Source organism: Neodiprion virginianus, chromosome 7, assembly GCF_021901495.1.
Source record: "Neodiprion virginianus isolate iyNeoVirg1 chromosome 7, iyNeoVirg1.1, whole genome shotgun sequence".
NCBI lineage: Eukaryota > Metazoa > Arthropoda > Insecta > Hymenoptera > Diprionidae > Neodiprion > Neodiprion virginianus.
The window spans coordinates 23784154-23804779 of record NC_060883.1 but is presented as its reverse complement, the minus strand read 5'-3'; the positions used below and the strand labels follow the sequence as shown (position 1 = coordinate 23804779).

Here is a 20626-nt window from a genome sequence, read left to right as displayed (position 1 = left end):
TACGTACGGCGATAGTTGTTAGAGAACCCAGTGACGCGCGACTAAGCACAGTTAAGCCGTACTGCCAGGGCTATTACCGCATACCTGCACCATCTGCATGTGTCGATGCTGGACTCCGTTCGCTGCACCACCCGGCGAAAAATCGAAATCGCAAATTGTCCTAACTGTACGTAACGCTCTGCTCCGATTTTATACTCTCTGTCATTATTTCCTGGCACCAGGAGGAATTGTCTTCAGCCGTTGTTGCGCCTGCGGACCGTTCCGTGGACCGGCTGCCGTAGCTTTTCTCGTACAACGAGACCTCGTTGTTATCCACCACCGTACCTATTCTGTAATGCCCCCGTTACAATTTTCCTCCACCGCTCTTCGCGGAGCCCAGAGCCGCGGCGCATAAGGAAACGACTTGAGGATTTATGCTTCTCCGTGGAAACTATCGCGGCATGCAGGCTGTACTGGACCCGGTTAAACAGATCGCTAAATGAACGGTTATAATTGAGACCGTATAGTATTATAATATCTCCGCCTGCAGGCTCTGCGGATATCCTGCAGGCAGCCGCTTTATGGTCTCATTACTAATGTGCGCGTACCTATAAGACCTGACTATTCGCTACGGGGCACTTCCTTCTTGCAACGCGATAATAACGCCGAGGAACTTGGAATACCGGCAATTATCACCGCAAAGACTGGACGACTCGTCATTTTCCTATCCGCCCGAGTATGGACCGTATGAAACGCGAACTGATGTACACACGGTTTTAAAATAACCCATTCGTAAGAAATCCTGTCGCGTCGAGGATGGAAAAAAAAATATATATATATATATCACGGGAGATCGCATAGTTTGAGAATTGAAATCCATTCTATAGACTCGTTTTCAAAGAACGAACCAATCTTCAATTTACATACAAAAGTCTGACGGTCAATAAACGAAAACGAGTTTCGAACAGCCGTGAAAACTTCGACGCATTTTAATTTATAGCGACTATCAAAAAGCGTCAGCGGATGTGGCGAAAATAAAAGCACCGATGGTATTAAACCGCGCGATTACGCACGAGTAGAAATAAGACGTAATTCGATTGCATGAAGCGATATATTGATACACGCGGTATATTGATTATCGGTTGCGTGTCTAATCGTCGTCTCGTGCGGCGCGAAGCGTGGTGTAAAAGCGCTGGTGTCGTTCGATGGATAATCGCTCGTTACACGTGCGATACGGGACTAAACGGCGCGAGAACGCTTTTCTTGTTGTTTGAACAAAAGAATTTGTCACCGGTGAATAAGCGTGAACGTTGAATATTGCCATTTCATCATTTTCTAAAAATAAATTCTCGGTGTCGATCGACAAGGTGGTTTCAAACTGAAAACAGTCGAACAACGCGATCGTTATTCGAGATTCAAGGGTCGAGATCAGCGCTGCCAACCCCTCGAGAAAATTCTTTGGATCTAAAGAAATTAGAGTCCGTTCAAGGAAAACCGAAAAGTTGTTTTTTTATCAATAAATGTTGTCGCTTGGACCAAAATCTGAAGATAAACTCAAGACTTCAAACGAAATCTCAAGACTGACAGCGTAATCTCTAATATTGGACTGTGAAATCGAAACAAGAGACTAAAAGTAAACCACTCGTAAAGTTTCTGTCAAAATATAAAAATATACCGATTACCTTGATAGTGTCTGCAATTTGCAAGCGCATTTATTTGACAAGTTGTTGGTACTAAATATTAAAAATAATAACACATTATATAAATAAAAGTTCCTAATATCTTTATACTCACAATTCAGACTGTAGGATATAAATCTGTCTGTGTTACCTCGTTCGTTAATTATCATTACAGGTATATTTCTAGGGAAACTGTCCGTGTTATAAGGCGAAAAAATTAAATACATTATGTATTCCTGTTTATTATATATTGAGTTTCAATTGCGTTAAAAATCATTTGTGAAAATAAGAACTACGAAGAATTATTGTGGCACCATTAAGGCATCTAAAGCATTATTGTAGTGCCATCTGAAGAGAAATCGAAAGAACCGTCTTAGCGTTATTTAAAAAAATATTCGTCTCAGTAGGCTGGCAACGCTGTTCGAGATTCGAAGTTCCATATTCGATATTTGAAGTTTCAATAACGGCCGGCAGATGGCGCCACCGCTCGGTGAATTTCTTGACGGCTCGAGAATGCCGAAGGGGGGATGAAAGTGATTGCTGGGAGCGACTGGCACCGTGTAGGCCATCTTGGAAAGATATGTCGTGTCTATGTAAACGTCAACAGGAGATTGTTTATCCGACAACAGACGGTCCGGCCTTTTGCCCTTACTAAAATCGCGCATCGTTGCGAATCGTCGTCGCCGAGGAGGGTCGCGTCACCAGCGTCATTTCTGGAATAATCCGCCCGCTCGTATCTCAACAACACACGCATGATGAATCGGGGTGACGGTCTGGTGCAACGTCGCAGAATTGTAAACAGCGGCAGCGGGGGCAGCGGGGGAAACGGGCAGGATGGCTCCAACGAGCTAACCGGGAACTCGGACAAGTCCTCGGGGCACGGCGCCGACTCCGAGAGTTCATCCCAGAAGGACCTGAACTGCAATCCAGCCGTTGACTCTGACTCCGACAAGGAGACGAGGCTCACCCTCATGGAGGAGGTCCTGCTACTAGGACTCAAGGACAAGGAGGTAGGTCTGCGCTGTTCTTCTCCTAGAGCGACCTAGGGCTCAACTTCGAGGTTCCTTCTTTCAGGGATACACGTCCTTCTGGAATGACTGTATCAGCTCCGGCCTGCGCGGCTGCATCCTAGCCGAGCTCGGTCTCAGGGGACGAGTCGAACTTGAAAAGGCTGGTATGCGGAGGCGCGGTTTACTCGCCAGGAAACTCCTCCTCAAGAGCGACTCGCCTACGGGTGACGTCCTCCTCGACGAGGCTCTTAAACATCTCAAGGAAACCGATCCTCCTGAGACTGTTCAGAGCTGGATCGAGTATCTCAGCGGTAAGCCGTTTACGCATCTGTTCTCTCTGATTTTAGCATTCGAAGACAAAAGTCGAGGGATTGATTGTCGCGTTGTTTCAGGCGAGACTTGGAATCCGCTGAAGCTACGATATCAGCTCAAAAATGTGAGGGAACGATTGGCCAAAAATCTTGTCGAGAAGGGTGTTCTCACCACTGAGAAACAGAACTTTCTTCTGTTCGATATGACCACTCACCCGCTCACAGACAACCTCGCCAAAACTCGGCTGGTCAAAAAGGTTCGCTAGACGTAGAGGGAGTTCGGCATAAAATAGTTAACGCACTAAATTGTGGGTAGTGGTGATAGCGCTTATCTACCACATCGGAAACTGATTAGATAGAGAAAAATCATTGTTTGACACTCCAGAAGCTGTTCGCTTACGTCCGGTCATTAAAACAATCAAATATGTCTTAATCTTTAGAGGGCCAGCATTTTTCTCTTGAAATTCGACATTTTGTAGAGACATGATTTATCCATATAAATAGTAATCACGTCCCATGGAGTTTCGGAGTTATTTGCTGACTCCTAAATGAGCCAGGCCGGCTCTCTAAAGATTGAAACAACTCTTTGTCTGGTACAAATTTTGTTTTAGCACCAAAGTTTCCACAAGTACAATCAAGTCGAGTGTCCGTTTTAATTTTCCCTGCCTTGCCCACAGATTCAAGAAGCCGTATTGGGTCGTTGGGTAAACGATGCAGGCCGAATGGACCGCAGAACGCTGGCATTGGTGATTTTGGCACATGCAGCCGATGTCTTGGAAAATGCGTTTGCCCCGCTGTGCGACGATGACTATGAGGTTGCGATGAGGCGAGTACGAACTTTGCTAGACCTCGACTTTGAGGCAGAGGCCGCGAAACCAAACGCGAATCCCGTCCTTTGGGCTGTATTTGCAGCGTTTACGAAGTAGCGAAATTTCCCCAACTGCCTCAAAGTATAGGGATCAATGAATTAATTTGATATATATGTGTAAATAGAAGGATCGAGTGTACGCGCGTCGTTCAGAGTCGCGCGTCGGTGTACATATGCACACCCAGGGAAATTATACCACCCTTACTTTCGTTGATAAATATTTATAGTCTTAAGGGCGTCCGACATTCATTTTCGTTCCGAATATCTCAATGCTTGATAGATGAAATGTTCGTATTTTATCGTTCATGTAAACGTATCAAAATGAATGACAGGTTCCGGCCCGTATTTGTCCGTGATATACGTCGCCCCAACTTGGTTTCGACCCCTCAAATTGTCCAGCGAACCATTTTGGTGCGAGAGGTGATGTTTCCAAAAAAAATTCTAGACTTTTTTGAGCGAGAGACATTCGTTTTTATTTCCTGTATTTTTGAGCGTATTTATATTGGTATTCTTTTTTTTCTTCTTGTTTTGGTCACATTCAATAGCTGCTGCTTGAATTCACTTTTGCGCCAAGCGCAAGACCAACACTCATCTAATTCTTGATCATTGTAACAATGCCATTTATTAGGTATATAATTTCTAGGTTTTTTCCTCGTTTGGTTATTTCCTTTTGTTTTAGTAATTTTTAGAACGTGTGTCAATAGAGCTTATTTGAATTATTGGCGGGGTAGGTAAAACAATTTAGGACGGTCGTGTGAGTTATGATAACAGTACCTACATATTTCTTTTTAGAAGCGAACGTAAGTATTATTTGATATACGTTGCAACAAATTTGAAGAGTGGTACATTTTATAAAATTCCTCACGGTAAATGATCTTAGTGGTTTATTTAATCTATAAACCGGAAGTTTCTTTGTGTTTTATTCGCGATTACGAAGTATTCATGTCCCGGTGTAAATGAATTGTTTCTATTACATTTCTCATCGATTATTCCAAATAATAAATGTCGCTCTAATTGTGACTTTCAAGCAAGCTTATGCAGCTAATCACCTGCAAAAAGTAAAACGGATGAATGAAATAAACATAAATCAAGTTAATCGATTTTTTGTAAAAAGGCATGCAGAGAGAAGCGGTCATTTGACGAAAAGATAATTGTATACTAGAAATATTATAACGAATCGCGTAACTGATGCAATCACTTAAATTGCTACGTCGATTTATATCTTATCAGCTGGAAGGGAAGAAGGAGGATAAAATTTATTTAAGAAATTTTAACGTTATTTCCCAACATTTGATATCTAAGTTATAATATAATGATTGTACAAACGTTTATAGGACAGAAAGGATATTATGTATTTACGAATAATGGTTACTTATTACTCTTTATTATTATAAAATATTGTATTACTACTAAGTGTAATAAAATAAATATTCCAGGTAGTACAAGATAGTCGTCAGCAATATCACGTGAGGTGTAAATTGGTGAGGCAGAAAAGGCTGTGTTATGTGCACAGGTGCGAAGTTTCGTTGGCAGGTTTCATTGAAATCACTCGCTAAAATTTGTTTACTCCACTCACGATTAGGCGCACCTAATAAACTAAGCCACTTGCTCCTTTTATTTGGAACTGAATTTCTCAGCTGCAAGTACTAGTCTTCATAGCTGCTGTTATAAGTCCGTACTTTCCAGCTCTCATCCACTCAGAATCCGTTTTGCCGAGAGACTGCTTCGTTAGGCTTCAACCCTACACGGTCTTCCGACTTGACTGTCCTCAGACTGACAAAATTCAAATAATCAGGAGCTGACAATTCATGAGCTCATAGAAATGTGTGAGGAAGAGCAAGGCATTGAAGAACCTTATTCTTTGGACCCAGTTCAATTGGAAGATCGTGTAAAGGTTGGAAATTTCACAGAAGGCCTCAGTTCAATTGAAAAAAGGTTACAAATTTTGGATAAACCGTCGTAATGGTTGAGGTACGAACGGTTAGCAAGAACCGCACAGAATTTGAAAACTCTGAAGTTGATACCGCATTCGACGAATTTTTTGTTTTCTAACTTTACGAGATTTTCCAAATAATCGATAACTATTTTCCTATTTTTGATTTTATCTAAAAATTATTCCTCAAGTGTTGGTAACAGAACCCGTGCCAACAGCAACGTTGTCATTGTTGCGAGTAATGCCAAATTCTGCTTAGGGTATAATTCTCAATTACGTACGTATACTTCGGTACATAGCCAGCCAACTGATATGATTTTTAATTTCGAATAAATATATATTTCATAATGGGTGATTAAATTAAGGTCATTAGAAGTACGTGTAATACGTATTGATTACTATGGATGCGTTAGTACAGAATTCTATTATACTACATCGAATAAATTTCTCTTTTATTCGGACAAAAATGAAAATTCTGAGTTTTTTTGTCTACTTTGAGTGACGGCAGATTATCCTGCTCTGCTGCAAGTCTGATTATTTACAGCCGCTGTTATGACACCGTATTCTGCTGTTCCAAGCCATTTCGGATCTACTTTTGCGATAGACTCAGCTTGGTTGGGCTTCAACCCCACACAAACGTCCGACTTGAGTGTCCTTAGACTGACGAAATTCGTTGGCAAAAATCCTCGGATTGCTTGAAGAATGCTCGTGGTGTGTTCCCAGTTAATATCTCCGAATAATTTTCTGTAATTCAAGTCGCCCTTGAATATGACCAGACTTGCTTCTGAAAGTTTAGCGTACAAGGCGGGATCCTTTTGGGGCATTTCTGAGAAAACAAACGGGCTGGTCCAGAAAGGCTCATCCTGTAAATGAAGGCGAAAAAAAATGATGAATCTCGTCAACCGTTTCAAAGTTCGCGCAACTCTCGCCGATTCCTACCAAAATAGAAAATACACCGGTCTCTACGTGACCCTTCAGCAGCTCTCCAAACCGCGATAAGTCAGGATTCGAAGAATTCTTCATGTGTTGGATGATCCATTGAAAATCTCGCGTGGTAACGTCACTGACGAACCAGGGAATACGTTTCACGTAGAATCGTATCCTATCTGCAAGATTGCGAGCGATCAAAAAGGCGGAGAGACTGAGATCGGTGAATAATTCGTAGCCTGCATTGTCCAGCACTATATCGACCGTTATCGTGCCGTTGGGCTTCTTCGCTCTGCAATTAACCAAGGCATTCCAGGCCAAATCGGTGCCGTCTATGAGAATGTTTTTATCCAGGCCACTTAGTAGTTCGAGCGGATTTCCAGTTTGACCTACCGCAGCACCATGACTAAATGACAGATCGACCCTGCGCGATAAAATACGTAAATAATCATGAAACACAATCGATCCGTAAAAACTTTACACCCCGAGTTTACCTGTTGCCCCATAAGCCCAGTTTCAGGTGCTTAATAAATTGTTGTTTCTCATTCGCCGATGATACTTCCGGTATTCTGTCGATTTCTTGCAGAGTATGAGCAGCCACTGCAATGGCGCTTGCTGTTGAATCCTCGAAAGCCCGTCTTTTTTGTTTAGCGAACGGATCGTAAAATTTCAACGTTTCCCTGAATCACAACGAGTTCTTGTTAGCTTCATGAAAATTTTTCTCTCGAAAATTTGCCTATTGCAATTCCTTACGTGAAATGAAACGCCTCAGCGATCCTTCGATACACGTAGCATTCCAAGTAAACGTAGATAGTGCTATAAAACCTTGGAATAACTCCCTCTATTTTAGTACGTTCTACTAGATAATTGTTCCACACCCTGACCTCGTTAGACCAGGTGTCATTTTCATTAGGTGAAAAACGCAGAGGTTTCAACTCTGCGTTTGTTAGTATCTCATTCTTCAAATTGCGAATGGAGCTCAACGCTTGATCCAAATCTTTCCCAGTGGACTGTGAAATTAAAAGGAGAAATTAACAACGAGATCAAATATTATCGCCCAGGGTATTGTTTACGAAGTTTCGAACGAAGTTCACCTGACCGTAATTCTGAACAATTTCTTCCCTATCATTGACGAGGGAATCGATGAGTCGAGTTAGGATCCGAGGTAGTCCATATTTGACTCCATGATAGGCGAGACTTCTGCAGATTTATTAAAAACACGTGATAAACCTTGAACGTATGACACACTTACGTAGGTGTAACGTAATATATGATCTATATCACGTCGGTGTAACATTTTACAGTAAAAATGTATGTATCGTATCAACAATTGTTTTACTGTCAGTAAAATCACGGAACTTATGTAATACATTCCATGAAAAGAATTACCCAATTTCAAGAAATACAGAGCACGTCATATACTAGATAATCCGTGAATTTCGTAAAATCACGCGGGTCGTAAAACATCAGTTTCAAAAACTGGGAAAAGAAGTTGAGTGAGATTATGTATGAACACAGACACACACACATATATATATATATATGTATAAATATATATACATATATGAGTCGACGTATTACGCAATGCGTGTAATAGGGGTCATCTGCGGATCATTGATTATAAGTCGCTATCAGACATTTGGATGACGGACTCTAATGAAAGGTTCAGAGCTATTTTGTCGCCCAAAATATTAAGCACCTGACGTGTAGTACCACTCAGTATTGAAATTCTCTTTAAGCAAATTAAAAAAAAAAAATTCCTTCGCCGGACTTTCTATAATTATTCAAACATTCAAATAATCTAATTAAGTTTTCACGGTGAATGCCCTTTGTATTTTTCCTTTTCTTTTAATCATCTAAAAATAGTTTATTCGAACCCTGAAATTTCGAGTCATGGTTCGTCATGGTATAACCGTTTATTACATTTTGTATCATTGATTTCTCGAAATTTTTGTTATTCGTGTCATCATGACTTTATGATTACGTGAAAAATGAATTAAAAGTGCCTGCTGCAATATTAAATACTCTAAATCACTGCCCGATAAGGTATAGATTGTCGTTATTCTCTCAGTTAAAACAAAAACGATGTTTAATTTAGTAACTCTGTTTTATTACGGTTTACTGAATTTCAAACAATTCGAAAATCTAGAAGCAACACTTTTTCCTCGATATGAATCGTTACGATAACGTTGCTAACTTCAATACGATAAACAAAAACCGGTAGCAACGTGAAGTGAGAGTAAAAAAATTGACGATCACCTTTTGTACTTTGGAGACGACTGAACGCCGAACGGAATGACGGTGTCCAGCAACTCCGGTTCGTGTTCGAGTTTCAAATTTGGCGACGACAGAAAAACTTCCCCAGTTTCGTTCGACACATTTGCGATCAAACTCGGCGCCGCGACGCAGTTATTATCAATCAACAAGCCGTCGAAACACAGCAACAACAGGAACGTCAGGCCGCCGAGAATTGTCGGTGTGAGGCGTGAAGTCATCTTCGAACCGGCCTCAGTAGCGATTGAACCACGAATGTGAGTTGGCGGCGTGCTGTGGCTTTGCATAAATCTCTTCGTTCCCCCCTCACTAAACAGTTATCTCGAACGTTTTCAGTGTATCGTGTTGTGATTTTAAGCGCCCTTCCAAACTTTTTAGATGTCGGAGCAGTGCGTGAGGATAATTCGTCTTTACCCGGATGAAGAAGGTAAATCTGACTTGATATAATCATGTTGAAGTTAGTAACGTTACCGGAATGATTCGTGCTGATTAAAAATTGTTATTTTACGATTTTGTAAACTGTTTGAAATTCAGTAAACTGTGATAAAAAAAAAAAAGAAACTCATATTTTTCAGGCTTAGTTCCTTCAAAGTCATTGCAAAAATAACGTTACTAACTTACAACGTCGTTTGGTATGATAGAATTGGGTATTTGCATGATTTTTATATTTCTTGACTTTTGATGTTTTTCGATTCTATAAATTTTTTTAGAATTTTTGAAAAAAAAATATTTTGTTTTTGTTTATAAATATTTAAATAATTTAATAAATAAAAGTGGTCCTAAATCACATAAAAGTCACGTGACATAAAACGGAATGTGATTGGTTTGACGTCATTGTGCTGCTACTGGCGCGTTTATTTGAATCCACAAAGAGTAATGTACAATATTTTCTAGCGCTAAAAAAATTTTACATAAATTTTTTAAACTTTAAGTTTGATACATTGTATAATTAATGTCAGACTTCGGTGAAAATAATTGAAATAGAAATCAATTTTTGTGTGGTATTTTTTTTTTTGAACTCACACGGATAATTGTGTGGAGGTTATGATCACGTCAATGTATTATACTAAGAATGTTAAGCAAGCATTAGTTTGAGTATTTTTACAAGTTGGTACTATACACCAACAAAAATCGTTTTTTAATGACATATTAAATAATTTAATAACTTTAGTTTATAATAAACAGCACTATCAGACGTTCTTTTCATCAATCACAACACAGAGCAACAGCTGATTACACGCACGGCGTGCTTACAGGAGAACTTGGCGCTAAAAATTTCAAAAAAATTCAGCATTGTGACGTCACATACGCGAGATGGAGCTACTTATTCATTTAAATATTGCCTTTTTTTTATTTATTAAATTATTTAAATACTTATAAACAAAAACAAAATATTTTTTTTTCAAAAATTCTAAAAAAATTTATAGAATCGAAAAACATCAAAAGTTAAGAAATATAAAAATCATGCAAATACCCAATTGTTCGTTGCTCAGAGCAAAACAGAGGAGACACGAAACAGTGAGTTGTGAAATTTTTACTTTAATGCCGAATGTTTGTTGTGAATCAAGATAACGGGTAATTGTATAATAGCTTTATATGATTATCTTTTTACTTAACATCAAATGTTCCACTGATATCAAGTTTTACAATAAAATAAATATATTAAAATTGGGACGTGTAAGGTGCAATTTAGAAATTTGTGCTATTCGAGATGTGAAAAGTTTACACACACGCCAATGTACAACAATTGCCATAAATTTATACAGAGATGATTATTGTTTACAATCAGGGGTAGTCAACCTTTTTATACATACTTTTGTATCTCTGTTAGTAGTAAAGTTTTCTAACCACATACAGATTCCACGGCAATGGTGACTTATAAGGTAGGGAAATAGCTTTACTTTAAAAAATTTCCAATAACAATGTTTTTGAAAATTCAAGTTAATTGAAAAAGAAAAGGAAAGTGTTTCAGTGTCGGACAAAACCCTTACCGCGCACCATGAGAACTGGAACGTCCACTAGTGGGCGGTAGGGACCAGGTTGACTATCGCTGAATTTTACAATTTCAGTAATTGAATGTATAATTTGTAAAACAACCGTAAGTAGAGTGAGTTTTACGAGTAAATTATATGCGACAGCAAAATGTTTTATCCATAAACATCGATGGAAGTTTGATCGTATTTTGTGGAGCTGAGAAACCTTGACAACGCCGATGATGAGCTACAATTAAATTATTTTATTATTGAACTAAGGGTGGAGGGGATCAAGAACTTATTTTACTGCAAATGCAGGCGTCGATCGTTCCTTGAATGAGACCGTATTGCCCGCCGAGCATCCAGGAGGGGTCTATTCTGTCGAGATACTGGCCTTGTTCAGATTTCAATCCTGAACACGTGTTCGACTTGATGGAACGCAGGCTGACGAAATTTGTCGGTAAAAATTCGGTCGCTTCGAGGAAGCTTGTGCTGTATTCCCAGTTAACGTCCCCGACCAATTTTCTGTAGTTCAAATCGCCCTTGACAATGAGTAGATTTGCTTCCGATAGTTTGGCGTACAACGTCGGATCCCTTTGGGACATTTCCATAAAAGGAAATGGGGTTGTCCAGAACGCGTCCTCCTGTAGAGATAAAACAGACTTTAGGTTCTCGCACCTGAAATTCGGACATTTGATTTGTACTCCTAGTTTCTTACCTCAATAGACCATGCTCCGCTCTCGAGATAACCCTTGATCAATTTTGCAAGCTGGTTTAGATCCGGATTCGATAGCCCGTTCATGCGCTCGATCATCCAGTGAAAATCGTTGGTAGTTACGTCGCTGATGAACCAAGGCGAGTCTTTCACATATATACGTATTCTGTTTGCGATATTGTGAGCGGTTAAGAAGGTGGCTAAACACAAGTCTGTGAATAGTTCGTAGCCTGCGTTGTCCAGCACTATATCGACCAATACCTGGCCACCTTTTAGTGTTGGTAACAGAACCCGTGCCAACAGCAACGTTGTCATTGTTGCGAGTAATGCCAAATTCTGCTTAGGGTATAATTCTCAATTACGTACGTATACTTCGGTACATAGCCAGCCAACTGATACGATTTTTAATTTCGCATAAATATATATTTCATAATGGGTGATTAAATTAAGGTCATTAGAAGTACGTGTAATACGTATTGATTACTGTGGATGCGTTAGTACAGAATTCTATTATACTACATCGAATAAATTTCTCTTTTATTCGGACAAAAATGAAAATTCTGAGTTTTTTTTTGTCTACTTTGAGTGACGGCAGATTATCCTGCTCTGCTGCAAGTCTGATTATTTGCAGCCGCTGTTATGACACCGTATTTTGCTGTTCCAAGCCATTTCGGATCTACTCTTGCGATAGACTCAGCTTGGTTGGGCTTCAACCCCACACAAACGTCCGACTTGAGTGTCCTTAGACTGACGAAATTCGTTGGCAAAAATCCTCGGATTGCTTGAAGAATGCTCGTGGTGTGTTCCCAGTTAATATCTCCGAATAATTTCATGTAATTCAAGTCGCCCTTGAATATGACCAGACTTGCTTCTGAAAGTTTAGCGTACAAGGCGGGATCCTTTTGGGGCATTTCTGAGAAAACAAACGGGCTGGTCCAGAAAGGCTCATCCTGTAAATAAAGGCGGAAAAAAATGATGAATCTCGTCAACCGTTTCAAAGTTCGCGCAACTCTCGCCGATTCCTACCAAAATAGAAAATACACCGGTCTCTACGTGACCCTTCAGCAGCTCTCCAAACCGCGATAAGTCAGGATTGGAAGAATTCTTCATGTGTTGGATGATCCATTGAAAATCTCGCGTGGTAACGTCACTGACGAACCAGGGAATACGTTTCACGTAGAATCGTATCCTATCTGCAAGATTGCGAGCGATCAAAAAGGCGGAGAGACTGAGATCGGTGAATAATTCGTAGCCTGCATTGTCCAGCACTATATCGACCGTTATCGTGCCGTTGGGCTTCTTCGCTCTGCAATTAACCAAGGCATTCCAGGCCAAATCGGTGCCGTCTATGAGAATGTTTTTATCCAGGCCACTTAGTAGTTCGAGCGGATTTCCAGTTTGACCTACCGCAGCACCATGGCTGAATGACATGGCTTGATCGACCCTGCGCGATAAAATACGTAAATAATCATGAAACACAATCGATCCGTAAAAACTTTACACCCCGAGTTTACCTGTTGCCCCATAAGCCCAGTTTCAGGTGCTTAATAAATTGTTGTTTCTCATTCGCCGATGATACTTCCGGTATTCTGTCGATTTCTTGCAGAGTATGAGCAGCCACTGCAATGGCGCTTGCTGTTGAATCCTCGAAAGCCCGTCTTTTTTGTTTAGCGAACGGATCGTAAAATTTCAACCTTTCCCTGAATCACAACGAGTTCTTGTTAGCTTCATGAAAATTTTTCTCTCGAAAATTTGCCTATTGCAATTCCTTACGTGAAATGAAACGCCTCAGCGATCCTTCGAAACACGTAGCATTTCAAGTAAACGTAAATAGTGCTGTAAAACCTTGGAATAACTCCCTCTATTTTAGTACGTTCTACTAGATAATTGTTCCACACCCTGACCTCGTTAGACCAGGTGTCATTTTCATTAGGTGAAAAACGCAGAGGTTTCAACTCTGCGTTTGTTAGTATCTCATTCTTCAAATTGCGAATGGAGCTCAACGCTTGATCCAAATCTTTCCCAGCGGACTGTGAAATTAAAAGGAGAAATTAACAACGAGATCAAATATTATCGCCCAGGGTATTGTTTAAGAAGTTTCGAACGAAGTTCACCTGACCGTAATTCTGAACAATTTCTTCCCTATCATTGACGAGGGAATCGATGAGTCGAGTTAGGATCCGAGGTAGTCCATATCTGACTTCATGATAGGCGAGACTTCTGCAGATTTATTAAAAACATGTGATAAACCTTGAACGTATAACATAGTTACGTAGGTGTAACGTAATATATCTATATCACGTCGGTGTAACATTTTACAGTAAAGATGTATGTATCGTATCAACAATTGTTTTACTGTCAGTCAAATCACGGAACTTATGTAATACATTCCATGAAAAGAATTACCCAATTTCAAGAAATACAGAGCACGTCATATACTAGATAATCCGCGAATTTCGTAAAATCACGCGGGTCGTAAAACATCAGTTTTAAAGACTGGGAAAAGAGTTTGAGTGAGATTATGTATGAACATATGTATGAACTGATGTTTTACGACGACGATGTTTTATATATATATATATATATATATATATATATTAGGGTGCTTTTTTTTTGGACTATATTTTTTTTTTTCGGTCCCATCGTGAAATTTTGTTGAAAATACAACAAAAAAAATTCCCTGAAAGATTGAGCCCTTAATATTAATATTAAGTGCTCGCCCAAGGCATGTAAAGATTTCCCGCTTAAAATACACGTAAACTTCAATTTTTTTCTTTAAAACATCTACAGTTCAGAGGCATTCTATGGTGTAGTCTAGGACGTCAGTAGGTTTTCTTCGGAATGAAATGCTCTACAAAAGTGCTCATTGCGGTGAAGTCGTAACTCACACCGGCGAAGTCGTACGGGCCACCCAAACCCAATTTTTTCATGAAATTCTTGTCTTTTTGCCCGTATCTCGTAAATAACAAGAGCTACAAAAAAAAAATATTTAACAAATTTGTAGGAAATTTAATTTCCTACAAAAAAGTTCCAGAAAACCAAATTGCTAACATCGATATTTATTGAGATATTGGGCTTTTAAGGTGAGGAAGTATGGAATTTTCATGAATTATTGAGTTAAATTGTCGAATTATTGATTGTCGAATATTTTTTTGTTTTGTAGCTCTTGTTATTTACGAGATACGGGCAAAAAGACAAGAATTTCATGAAAAAATTGGGTTTGGGTGGCCCGTACGACTTCACCGCAATGAGCACTTTTGTAGAGCATTTCATTCCGAAGAAAACCTACTGACGTCCTAGACTACACCATAGAATGCCTCTGAACTGTGGATGTTTTAAAGAAAAAAATTGAAGTTTACGTGTATTTTAAGCGGGAAATCTTTACATGCCTTGGGCGAGCACTTAATATTAATATTAAGGGCTCAATCTTTCAGGGAATTTTTTTTGTTGTATTTCCAACAAAATTTCACGATGGGACCGAAAAAAAAAACATATAGTCCAAAAAAAAAGCACCCTAATATATATATCGAATGTCTGATAGCGACTTATAATCAATGATCCGTAGATGACCCCTATTACACGCATTGCGTAATACGTCGTAATAAAATATATATATATATATATTTAGAGCTATTTTGTCGCCCAAAATATTGACCACCTGACGTGTAGTACCACTCATTATTGAAATTCTCTTTAAGCAAATTAAAAAAAAAAAATTCCTTCGCCGGACTTTCTATAATTATTCAAACATTCAAATAATCTAATTAAGTTTTCACGGTGAATGCCCTTTGTATTTTTCCTTTTCTTTTAATCATCTAAAAATAGTTTATTCGAACCCTGAAATTTCGAGTCATGGTTCGTCATGGTATAACCGTTTATTACATTTTGTATCATTGATTTCTCGAAATTTTTGTTATTCGTGTCATCATGACTTTATGATTACGTGAAAAATGAATTAAAAGTGCCTGCTGCAATATTAAATACTCTAAGTCACTGCCCGATAAGGTATAGATTGTCGTTATTCTCTCAGTTAAAACAAAAACGATGTTTAATTTAGTAACTCTGTTTTATTACGGTTTACTGAATTTCAAACAATTCGAAAATCTAGAAGCAACACTTTTTCCTCGATATGAATCGTTACGATAACGTTGCTAACTTCAATACGATAAACAAAAACCGGTAGCAACGTGAAGTGAGAGTAAAAAAATTGACGATCACCTTTTGTACTTTGGAGACGACTGAACGCCGAACGGAATGACGGTGTCCAGCAACTCCGGTTCGTGTTCGAGTTTCAAATTTGGCGACGACAGAAAAACTTCCCCAGTTTCGTTCGACACATTTGCGATCAAACTCGGCGCCGCGACGCAGTTATTATCAATCAACAAGCCGTCGAAACACAGCAACAACAGGAACGTCAGGCCGCCGAGAATTGTCGGTGTGAGGCGTGAAGTCATCTTCGAACCGGCCTCAGTAGCGATTGAACCACGAATGTGAGTTGGCGGCGTGCTGTGGCTTTGCATAAATCTCTTCGTTCCCCCCTCACTAAACAGTTATCTCGAACGTTTTCAGTGTATCGTGTTGTGATTTTAAGCGCCCTTCCAAACTTTTTAGATGTCGGAGCAGTGCGTGAGGATAATTCGTCTTTACCCGGATGAAGAAGGTAAATCTGACTTGATATAATCATGTTGAAGTTAGTAACGTTACCGGAATGATTCGTGCTGATTAAAAATTGTTATTTTACGATTTTGTAAACTGTTTGAAATTCAGTAAACTGTGATAAAAAAAAAAAAGAAACTCATATTTTTCAGGCTTAGTTCCTTCAAAGTCATTGCAAAAATAACGTTACTAACTTACAACGTCGTTTGGTATGATAGAATTGTTCGTTGCTCAGAGCAAAACAGAGGAGACACGAAACAGTGAGTTGTGAAATTTTTACTTTAATGCCGAATGTTTGTTGTGAATCAAGATAACGGGTAATTGTATAATAGCTTTATATGATTATCTTTTTACTTAACATCAAATGTTCCACTGATATCAAGTTTTACAATAAAATAAATATATTAAAATTGGGACGTGTAAGGTGCAATTTAGAAATTTGTGCTATTCGAGATGTGAAAAGTTTACACACACGCCAATGTACAACAATTGCCATAAATTTATACAGAGATGATTATTGTTTACAATCAGGGGTAGTCAACCTTTTTATACATACTTTTGTATCTCTGTTAGTAGTAAAGTTTTCTAACCACATACAGATTCAACGGCAATGGTGACTTATAAGGTAGGGAAATAGCTTTACTTAAAAAATTCCCAATAACAATGTTTTTAAAAATTCAAGTAAATTGAAAAGGAAAAGGAAAGTGCTTCAGTGTCGGACAAAACCCTTACCGCGCACCATGAAAACTGGAACGTCCAGTAGTGGGCGGTAGGGACCAGGTTGACTACCGCTGAATTTTACAATTTCAGTAATTGAATGTATAATTTGTAAAACAACCGTAAGTAGAGTGAGTTTTACGAGTAAATTATATGCGACAGCAAAATGTTTTATCCATAAACATCGATGGAAGTTTGATCGTATTTTGTGGAGCTGAGAAACCTTGACAACGCCGATGATGAGCTACAATTAAATTATTTTATTATTGAACTAAGGGTGGAGGGGATCAAGAACTTGTTTTACTGCAAATGCAGGCGTCGATCGTTCCTTGAATGAGACCGTATTGCCCGCTGAGCATCCAGGAGGGGTCTATTTTGTCGAGATACTGGCCTTGTTCAGATTTCAATCCTGAACACGTGTTCGACTTGATGGAACGCAGGCTGACGAAATTTGTCGGTAAAAATCCTTCGGTCGCTTCGAGGAAGCTTGTGCTGTATTCCCAGTTAACGTCCCCGACCAATTTTCTGTAGTTCAAATCGCCCTTGACAATGAGTAGATTTGCTTCCGATAGTTTGGCGTACAACGTCGGACCCCTTTGGGACATTTCCATAAAAGGAAATGGGGTTGTCCAGAACGCGTCCTCCTGTAGAGATAAAACAGACTTTAGGTTCTCGCACCTGAAATTCGGACATTTGATTTGTACTCCTAGTTTCTTACCTCAATAGACCAGGCTCCGCTCTCGAGATAACCCTTGATCAATTTTGCAAGCTGGTTTAGATCCGGATTCGATAGCCCGTTCATGCGCTCGATCATCCAGTGAAAATCGTTGGTAGTTACGTCGCTGATGAACCAAGGCGAGTCTTTCACATATATACGTATTCTGTTTGCGATATTGTGAGCGGTTAAGAAGGTGGCTAAACACAAGTCTGTGAATAGTTCGTAGCCTGCGTTGTCCAGCACTATATCGACCAATACCTGGCCACCTTTCTTTTGAGCCTTGGTCAGCACGTCCCAGACGAAGTTCGAGTCGTCTACTAGCAAGTCTTTCTCAAGAGCATTTAAGAGCTCGAGAGGGTTTCCGATCTGGCCATTCTCAGCTCCACCGCTGAGCGACAGGTCACATCTGAAAAGTGATAAGATGGACGGAGCTTAGAAGTTTCATATTAACACTGTGTGGGTGGCCACAAATTTCTGGAATAAAAATTGGATGACTTTTCCAGATTTTCTGGGACCAATAAGCTAGCTTTCCCTGACAATTTCCCAGCTCTCGTAAGTTACTAAAACCTAAATCGTTAGCTTATTAATTCTATATTCGATTCAAATTCAATTCAAATTGAAGAAAAATATAATTTACAAAAAGAGTTAGTTTAAGCCAATTTATTTTCTCCACGACAAAAAGGTAGACTTGCTACCTCAAAAAATAATTTCTACTTCCCATGATAGAAAACTGATATTTTTAGTTTTTTTTGTAGCCAAATTGAAAATCCCCTGAGAATTCCAGGTGTGTGGCCACCCTGCTCTGTCGTCAACGAATAAAGAATCACTCCAGCTGTACCTGTTGCCCCATAGTGATAATCTCAGGAACTTAGCCAGCTCGTGTTTTAGCTCGGCCGAAGAGGCCTGCTGCGCTCTCTCGACCTGACCCAGAGTGTAATTTGCTACAGCAATGGCGCTAGCTGTAGAACCGTCAAAGGAGTCTTCTTTCAGTTTAGCGAAAGGATCGTAGGAGCGCAAGGTTTTCCTTAAAGAAAACTGGAGTTAGCGAAAAATGAACAACATTAAAAGTTCTGTGCAAAGAGGAGAAAAATTGATTCTTACGTAAGCTTGAAACCCTCTATGACTCTTCGGTACGAGTAGCATTCGGCGTAGAGCACCACCGTGTTATACCAAGTGGGTACTTTTCCCTCAATTCTTGTCCGCTCCTCTAGATAGTCGTTCCACATTTTTATGTTTTCCTTATCCTCAGGGCTTTCGTCGGGTACGCAAATCAATGGTATCAACGGCTTGTTGGTGACAATCTCGTTTTTCAGTTTACTGATGTACCCTATCACCTGCTTGACGTCTTCCGCCGACGACTGTGAATATTGAACAAGACATTAGAGGCCGTTCATCGCGCCGTTCAGTGGCCAGTTTCTCTGTACAAATAATCAGAAGTTCACCTTTCCGTACTTCTTAACGATTTCATCCTTGTCACGACTCAGCGAGTCTATCACACGTGTCAGAATCACTGGTACTCTATCATTGAACGTTGAGTAGGCGCCAGTCCTGCGAATCGGATCCAAAGGTCAATAATCAATCGACGTCGGTATTCCAGTGGGAGCAGGGTCGCGACCCGGACGTAGTCCAAGGTCGGTCGACGAAGGCAAAATGACTCGAATGATAAATTTTTGGTATTCATTTTATTCCCCAAGGGAAAGCCGGACGACTCGAGGCTGCACATTCACAGTGACTAATTCATAATATCAAAGAAAGTGAAAAAGGATCGCAGGTTAGATAAAAACGCCTCCTCACCTCTTGTATTTCGCTCTCAGCTGCACTCCAAACGGAGTGACAGTGTCCTGCAGATCCGTTATGCCCTCTAGCGAATTTTGCCTCTCCGTCATGACGGCACTGCTACTCCTTTATCACCGGGCAGCGGAACACTGACCGAATGAAATCCTTGAATCGAAATACAGCAGACAGCTAAAGCCACTTGCCACGTGATGCGCGACGATCAGCGCAGTGTGATCAGGAGTGTGGTAACGGTAGTAATAGTAGTAGTAGTAGTTTAGTGGTGGTCGTTGTTGGTAGATGAGGACGGACGTCAATGAATCGCGCGAGAGTTCTGATTAATAGGAGAATAAAGAGCCCGGATTCTCGAAACTGTGACGTTACGTCGTCGCGACCTGGTCGTAAATTTATTCTGACCCCAGAGTCGTCGTTTCTGATTAGAAATTATTATGGCACACGTTTCAACGTGTTCATTTATTTATTTTTTTTTTTTTTGCTTCCCTCTACGACTCACCTACGCGTTGCGAGATACCTAATATTATTTAACGACACTGTAATCAGACACTTTTATTATGCGCACTGTCATAGATCAGAAAAGCAAAGTGTTGATAAAAGAATTAAAAGCGGTATTTGAACGAAGTTCATAAAATCTTAAAGTCGTAGGAAAGATACAGTTTTATTACCAAACGCAATTTATTAATTTAGATCGTTGGCTTGGATTTTTTTAATTTTTTTTTACTCCCATTTTATCACACAACTCGTCATATTATTATCCCGTTGTAAAGATTATAAATGCAAACAACTGATCTGACTCGAATGGTTCAAAAATATTTATCACAATTATATTCTTATCTGCTTATCTCCAGTTTTCGACGATTTATTCGTATTCATTTGAAAAAATGTGTCACGTTGAAGAAAAAACATTTCTATCGATAAGTTAGATCAAAGATTCGTCACTCGTCGGTAAAAAAGCTTGGACAAAAGTTATCTTCAGTATGCCGAGAAATGGTCAAAAACGGTTAAAAGGTGGATTCCTGTCATTGTTTAATTTTAGTTCCTTAAACAATGTAAAGATGGCGACACGTCCCGATCC

At 39.6% G+C, this 20626-nt stretch overlaps 5 protein-coding genes and 1 long non-coding RNA gene across 7 annotated transcripts in view; 2 read left to right on the top strand and 4 right to left on the bottom strand.

Annotated features, from left to right (window-relative positions):
• The first annotated feature begins 2178 nt into the window (after positions 1-2178).
• LOC124309522 (Golgi phosphoprotein 3 homolog sauron) lies at positions 2179-10921 on the top strand. 2 transcript variants are annotated; one of them, XR_006909243.1, is made up of 5 exons: positions 2179-2668; positions 2733-2979; positions 3061-3236; positions 3657-5735; positions 10865-10921. XR_006909243.1 is itself a non-coding variant. In XM_046773197.1 (4 exons), the coding sequence occupies exons 1-4, from the start codon at positions 2411-2413 to the stop codon at positions 3903-3905; spliced, it is 930 nt and encodes a 309-aa protein (XP_046629153.1). In that variant the 5' UTR covers positions 2179-2410; the 3' UTR covers positions 3906-5766. The 2 variants fall into 2 exon arrangements, 1 of the variants encoding a protein (XP_046629153.1); XM_046773197.1 differs by lacking the exon at positions 10865-10921 and having other exon boundaries at positions 3657-5766.
• Positions 4963-9576, bottom strand: LOC124309519 (damage-control phosphatase ARMT1-like). Its single transcript, XM_046773191.1, has 6 exons — positions 8967-9576; positions 7802-7907; positions 7461-7717; positions 7202-7387; positions 6720-7131; positions 4963-6643 (listed from the first exon to the last, which is right to left on the bottom strand). Exons 1-6 carry the CDS (start codon positions 9266-9268, stop codon positions 6290-6292), a joined length of 1617 nt encoding a protein of 538 aa, XP_046629147.1. The 5' UTR covers positions 9269-9576; the 3' UTR covers positions 4963-6289.
• Positions 10922-11244: 323 nt separating the features above from the next.
• Positions 11245-11984, bottom strand: LOC124309504 (damage-control phosphatase ARMT1-like). Its single transcript, XM_046773174.1, has 2 exons — positions 11673-11984; positions 11245-11598 (listed from the first exon to the last, which is right to left on the bottom strand). The coding sequence occupies exons 1-2, from the start codon at positions 11982-11984 to the stop codon at positions 11245-11247; spliced, it is 666 nt and encodes a 221-aa protein (XP_046629130.1).
• A 154-nt stretch (positions 11985-12138) lies between these two features.
• LOC124309517 (damage-control phosphatase ARMT1-like) lies at positions 12139-16189 on the bottom strand. The gene is made up of 6 exons (XM_046773190.1): positions 15888-16189; positions 13784-13889; positions 13443-13699; positions 13184-13369; positions 12696-13113; positions 12139-12619 (listed from the first exon to the last, which is right to left on the bottom strand). The coding sequence occupies exons 1-6, from the start codon at positions 16187-16189 to the stop codon at positions 12266-12268; spliced, it is 1623 nt and encodes a 540-aa protein (XP_046629146.1). The 3' UTR covers positions 12139-12265.
• Positions 16190-16193: 4 nt separating this feature from the next.
• LOC124309523 (uncharacterized) overlaps positions 16194-20626 on the top strand; it is a 100799-nt gene continuing 96366 nt past the window's right edge. The window contains exon 1 of the long non-coding RNA XR_006909244.1: positions 16194-16329. This is a non-coding gene — a long non-coding RNA (uncharacterized LOC124309523). The remainder of the gene's footprint in view (positions 16330-20626) is intronic.
• On the bottom strand, positions 16587-20127 carry LOC124309520 (damage-control phosphatase ARMT1-like). The gene is made up of 6 exons (XM_046773192.1): positions 19555-20127; positions 19203-19308; positions 18862-19118; positions 18599-18784; positions 17761-18166; positions 16587-17686 (listed from the first exon to the last, which is right to left on the bottom strand). Exons 1-6 carry the CDS (start codon positions 19644-19646, stop codon positions 17330-17332), a joined length of 1404 nt encoding a protein of 467 aa, XP_046629148.1. The 5' UTR covers positions 19647-20127; the 3' UTR covers positions 16587-17329.

What these genes read in the sequence shown, in the direction of transcription:
- LOC124309522 (XM_046773197.1), top strand. Translation starts at nt 2,411, where the DNA reads ATGATGAATCGGGGTGACGGTCTGGTGCAACGTCGCAGAATTGTAAAC. An exon ending in TAGGACTCAAGGACAAGGAG is followed by an intron (nt 2,669 to 2,732) that starts GTAGGTCTGCGC and finishes TCCTTCTTTCAG; the next exon opens with GGATACACGTCCTTCTGGAA. An exon ending in AAACTCGGCTGGTCAAAAAG is followed by an intron (nt 3,237 to 3,656) that starts GTTCGCTAGACG and finishes CCTTGCCCACAG; the next exon opens with ATTCAAGAAGCCGTATTGGG.
- LOC124309519 (XM_046773191.1), bottom strand. Translation starts at nt 9,268, where the DNA reads ATGCAAAGCCACAGCACGCCGCCAACTCACATTCGTGGTTCAATCGCT. An exon ending in TTGTTCAGAATTACGGTCAG is followed by an intron (nt 7,718 to 7,801) that starts GTGAACTTCGTT and finishes TTAATTTCACAG; the next exon opens with TCCACTGGGAAAGATTTGGA. An exon ending in GCTGAGGCGTTTCATTTCAC is followed by an intron (nt 7,388 to 7,460) that starts GTAAGGAATTGC and finishes GTTGTGATTCAG; the next exon opens with GGAAACGTTGAAATTTTACG.
- LOC124309504 (XM_046773174.1), bottom strand. Translation starts at nt 11,984, where the DNA reads ATGACAACGTTGCTGTTGGCACGGGTTCTGTTACCAACACTAAAAGGT. An exon ending in GCGGAGCATGGTCTATTGAG is followed by an intron (nt 11,599 to 11,672) that starts GTAAGAAACTAG and finishes TTATCTCTACAG; the next exon opens with GAGGACGCGTTCTGGACAAC.
- LOC124309517 (XM_046773190.1), bottom strand. Translation starts at nt 16,189, where the DNA reads ATGCAAAGCCACAGCACGCCGCCAACTCACATTCGTGGTTCAATCGCT. An exon ending in TCGTCTCCAAAGTACAAAAG is followed by an intron (nt 13,890 to 15,887) that starts GTGATCGTCAAT and finishes ATAAATCTGCAG; the next exon opens with AAGTCTCGCCTATCATGAAG. An exon ending in TTGTTCAGAATTACGGTCAG is followed by an intron (nt 13,700 to 13,783) that starts GTGAACTTCGTT and finishes TTAATTTCACAG; the next exon opens with TCCGCTGGGAAAGATTTGGA.
- LOC124309520 (XM_046773192.1), bottom strand. Translation starts at nt 19,646, where the DNA reads ATGACGGAGAGGCAAAATTCGCTAGAGGGCATAACGGATCTGCAGGAC. An exon ending in CTGAGAGCGAAATACAAGAG is followed by an intron (nt 19,309 to 19,554) that starts GTGAGGAGGCGT and finishes TCCGATTCGCAG; the next exon opens with GACTGGCGCCTACTCAACGT. An exon ending in TTATCACTATGGGGCAACAG is followed by an intron (nt 18,167 to 18,598) that starts GTACAGCTGGAG and finishes ATCACTTTTCAG; the next exon opens with ATGTGACCTGTCGCTCAGCG.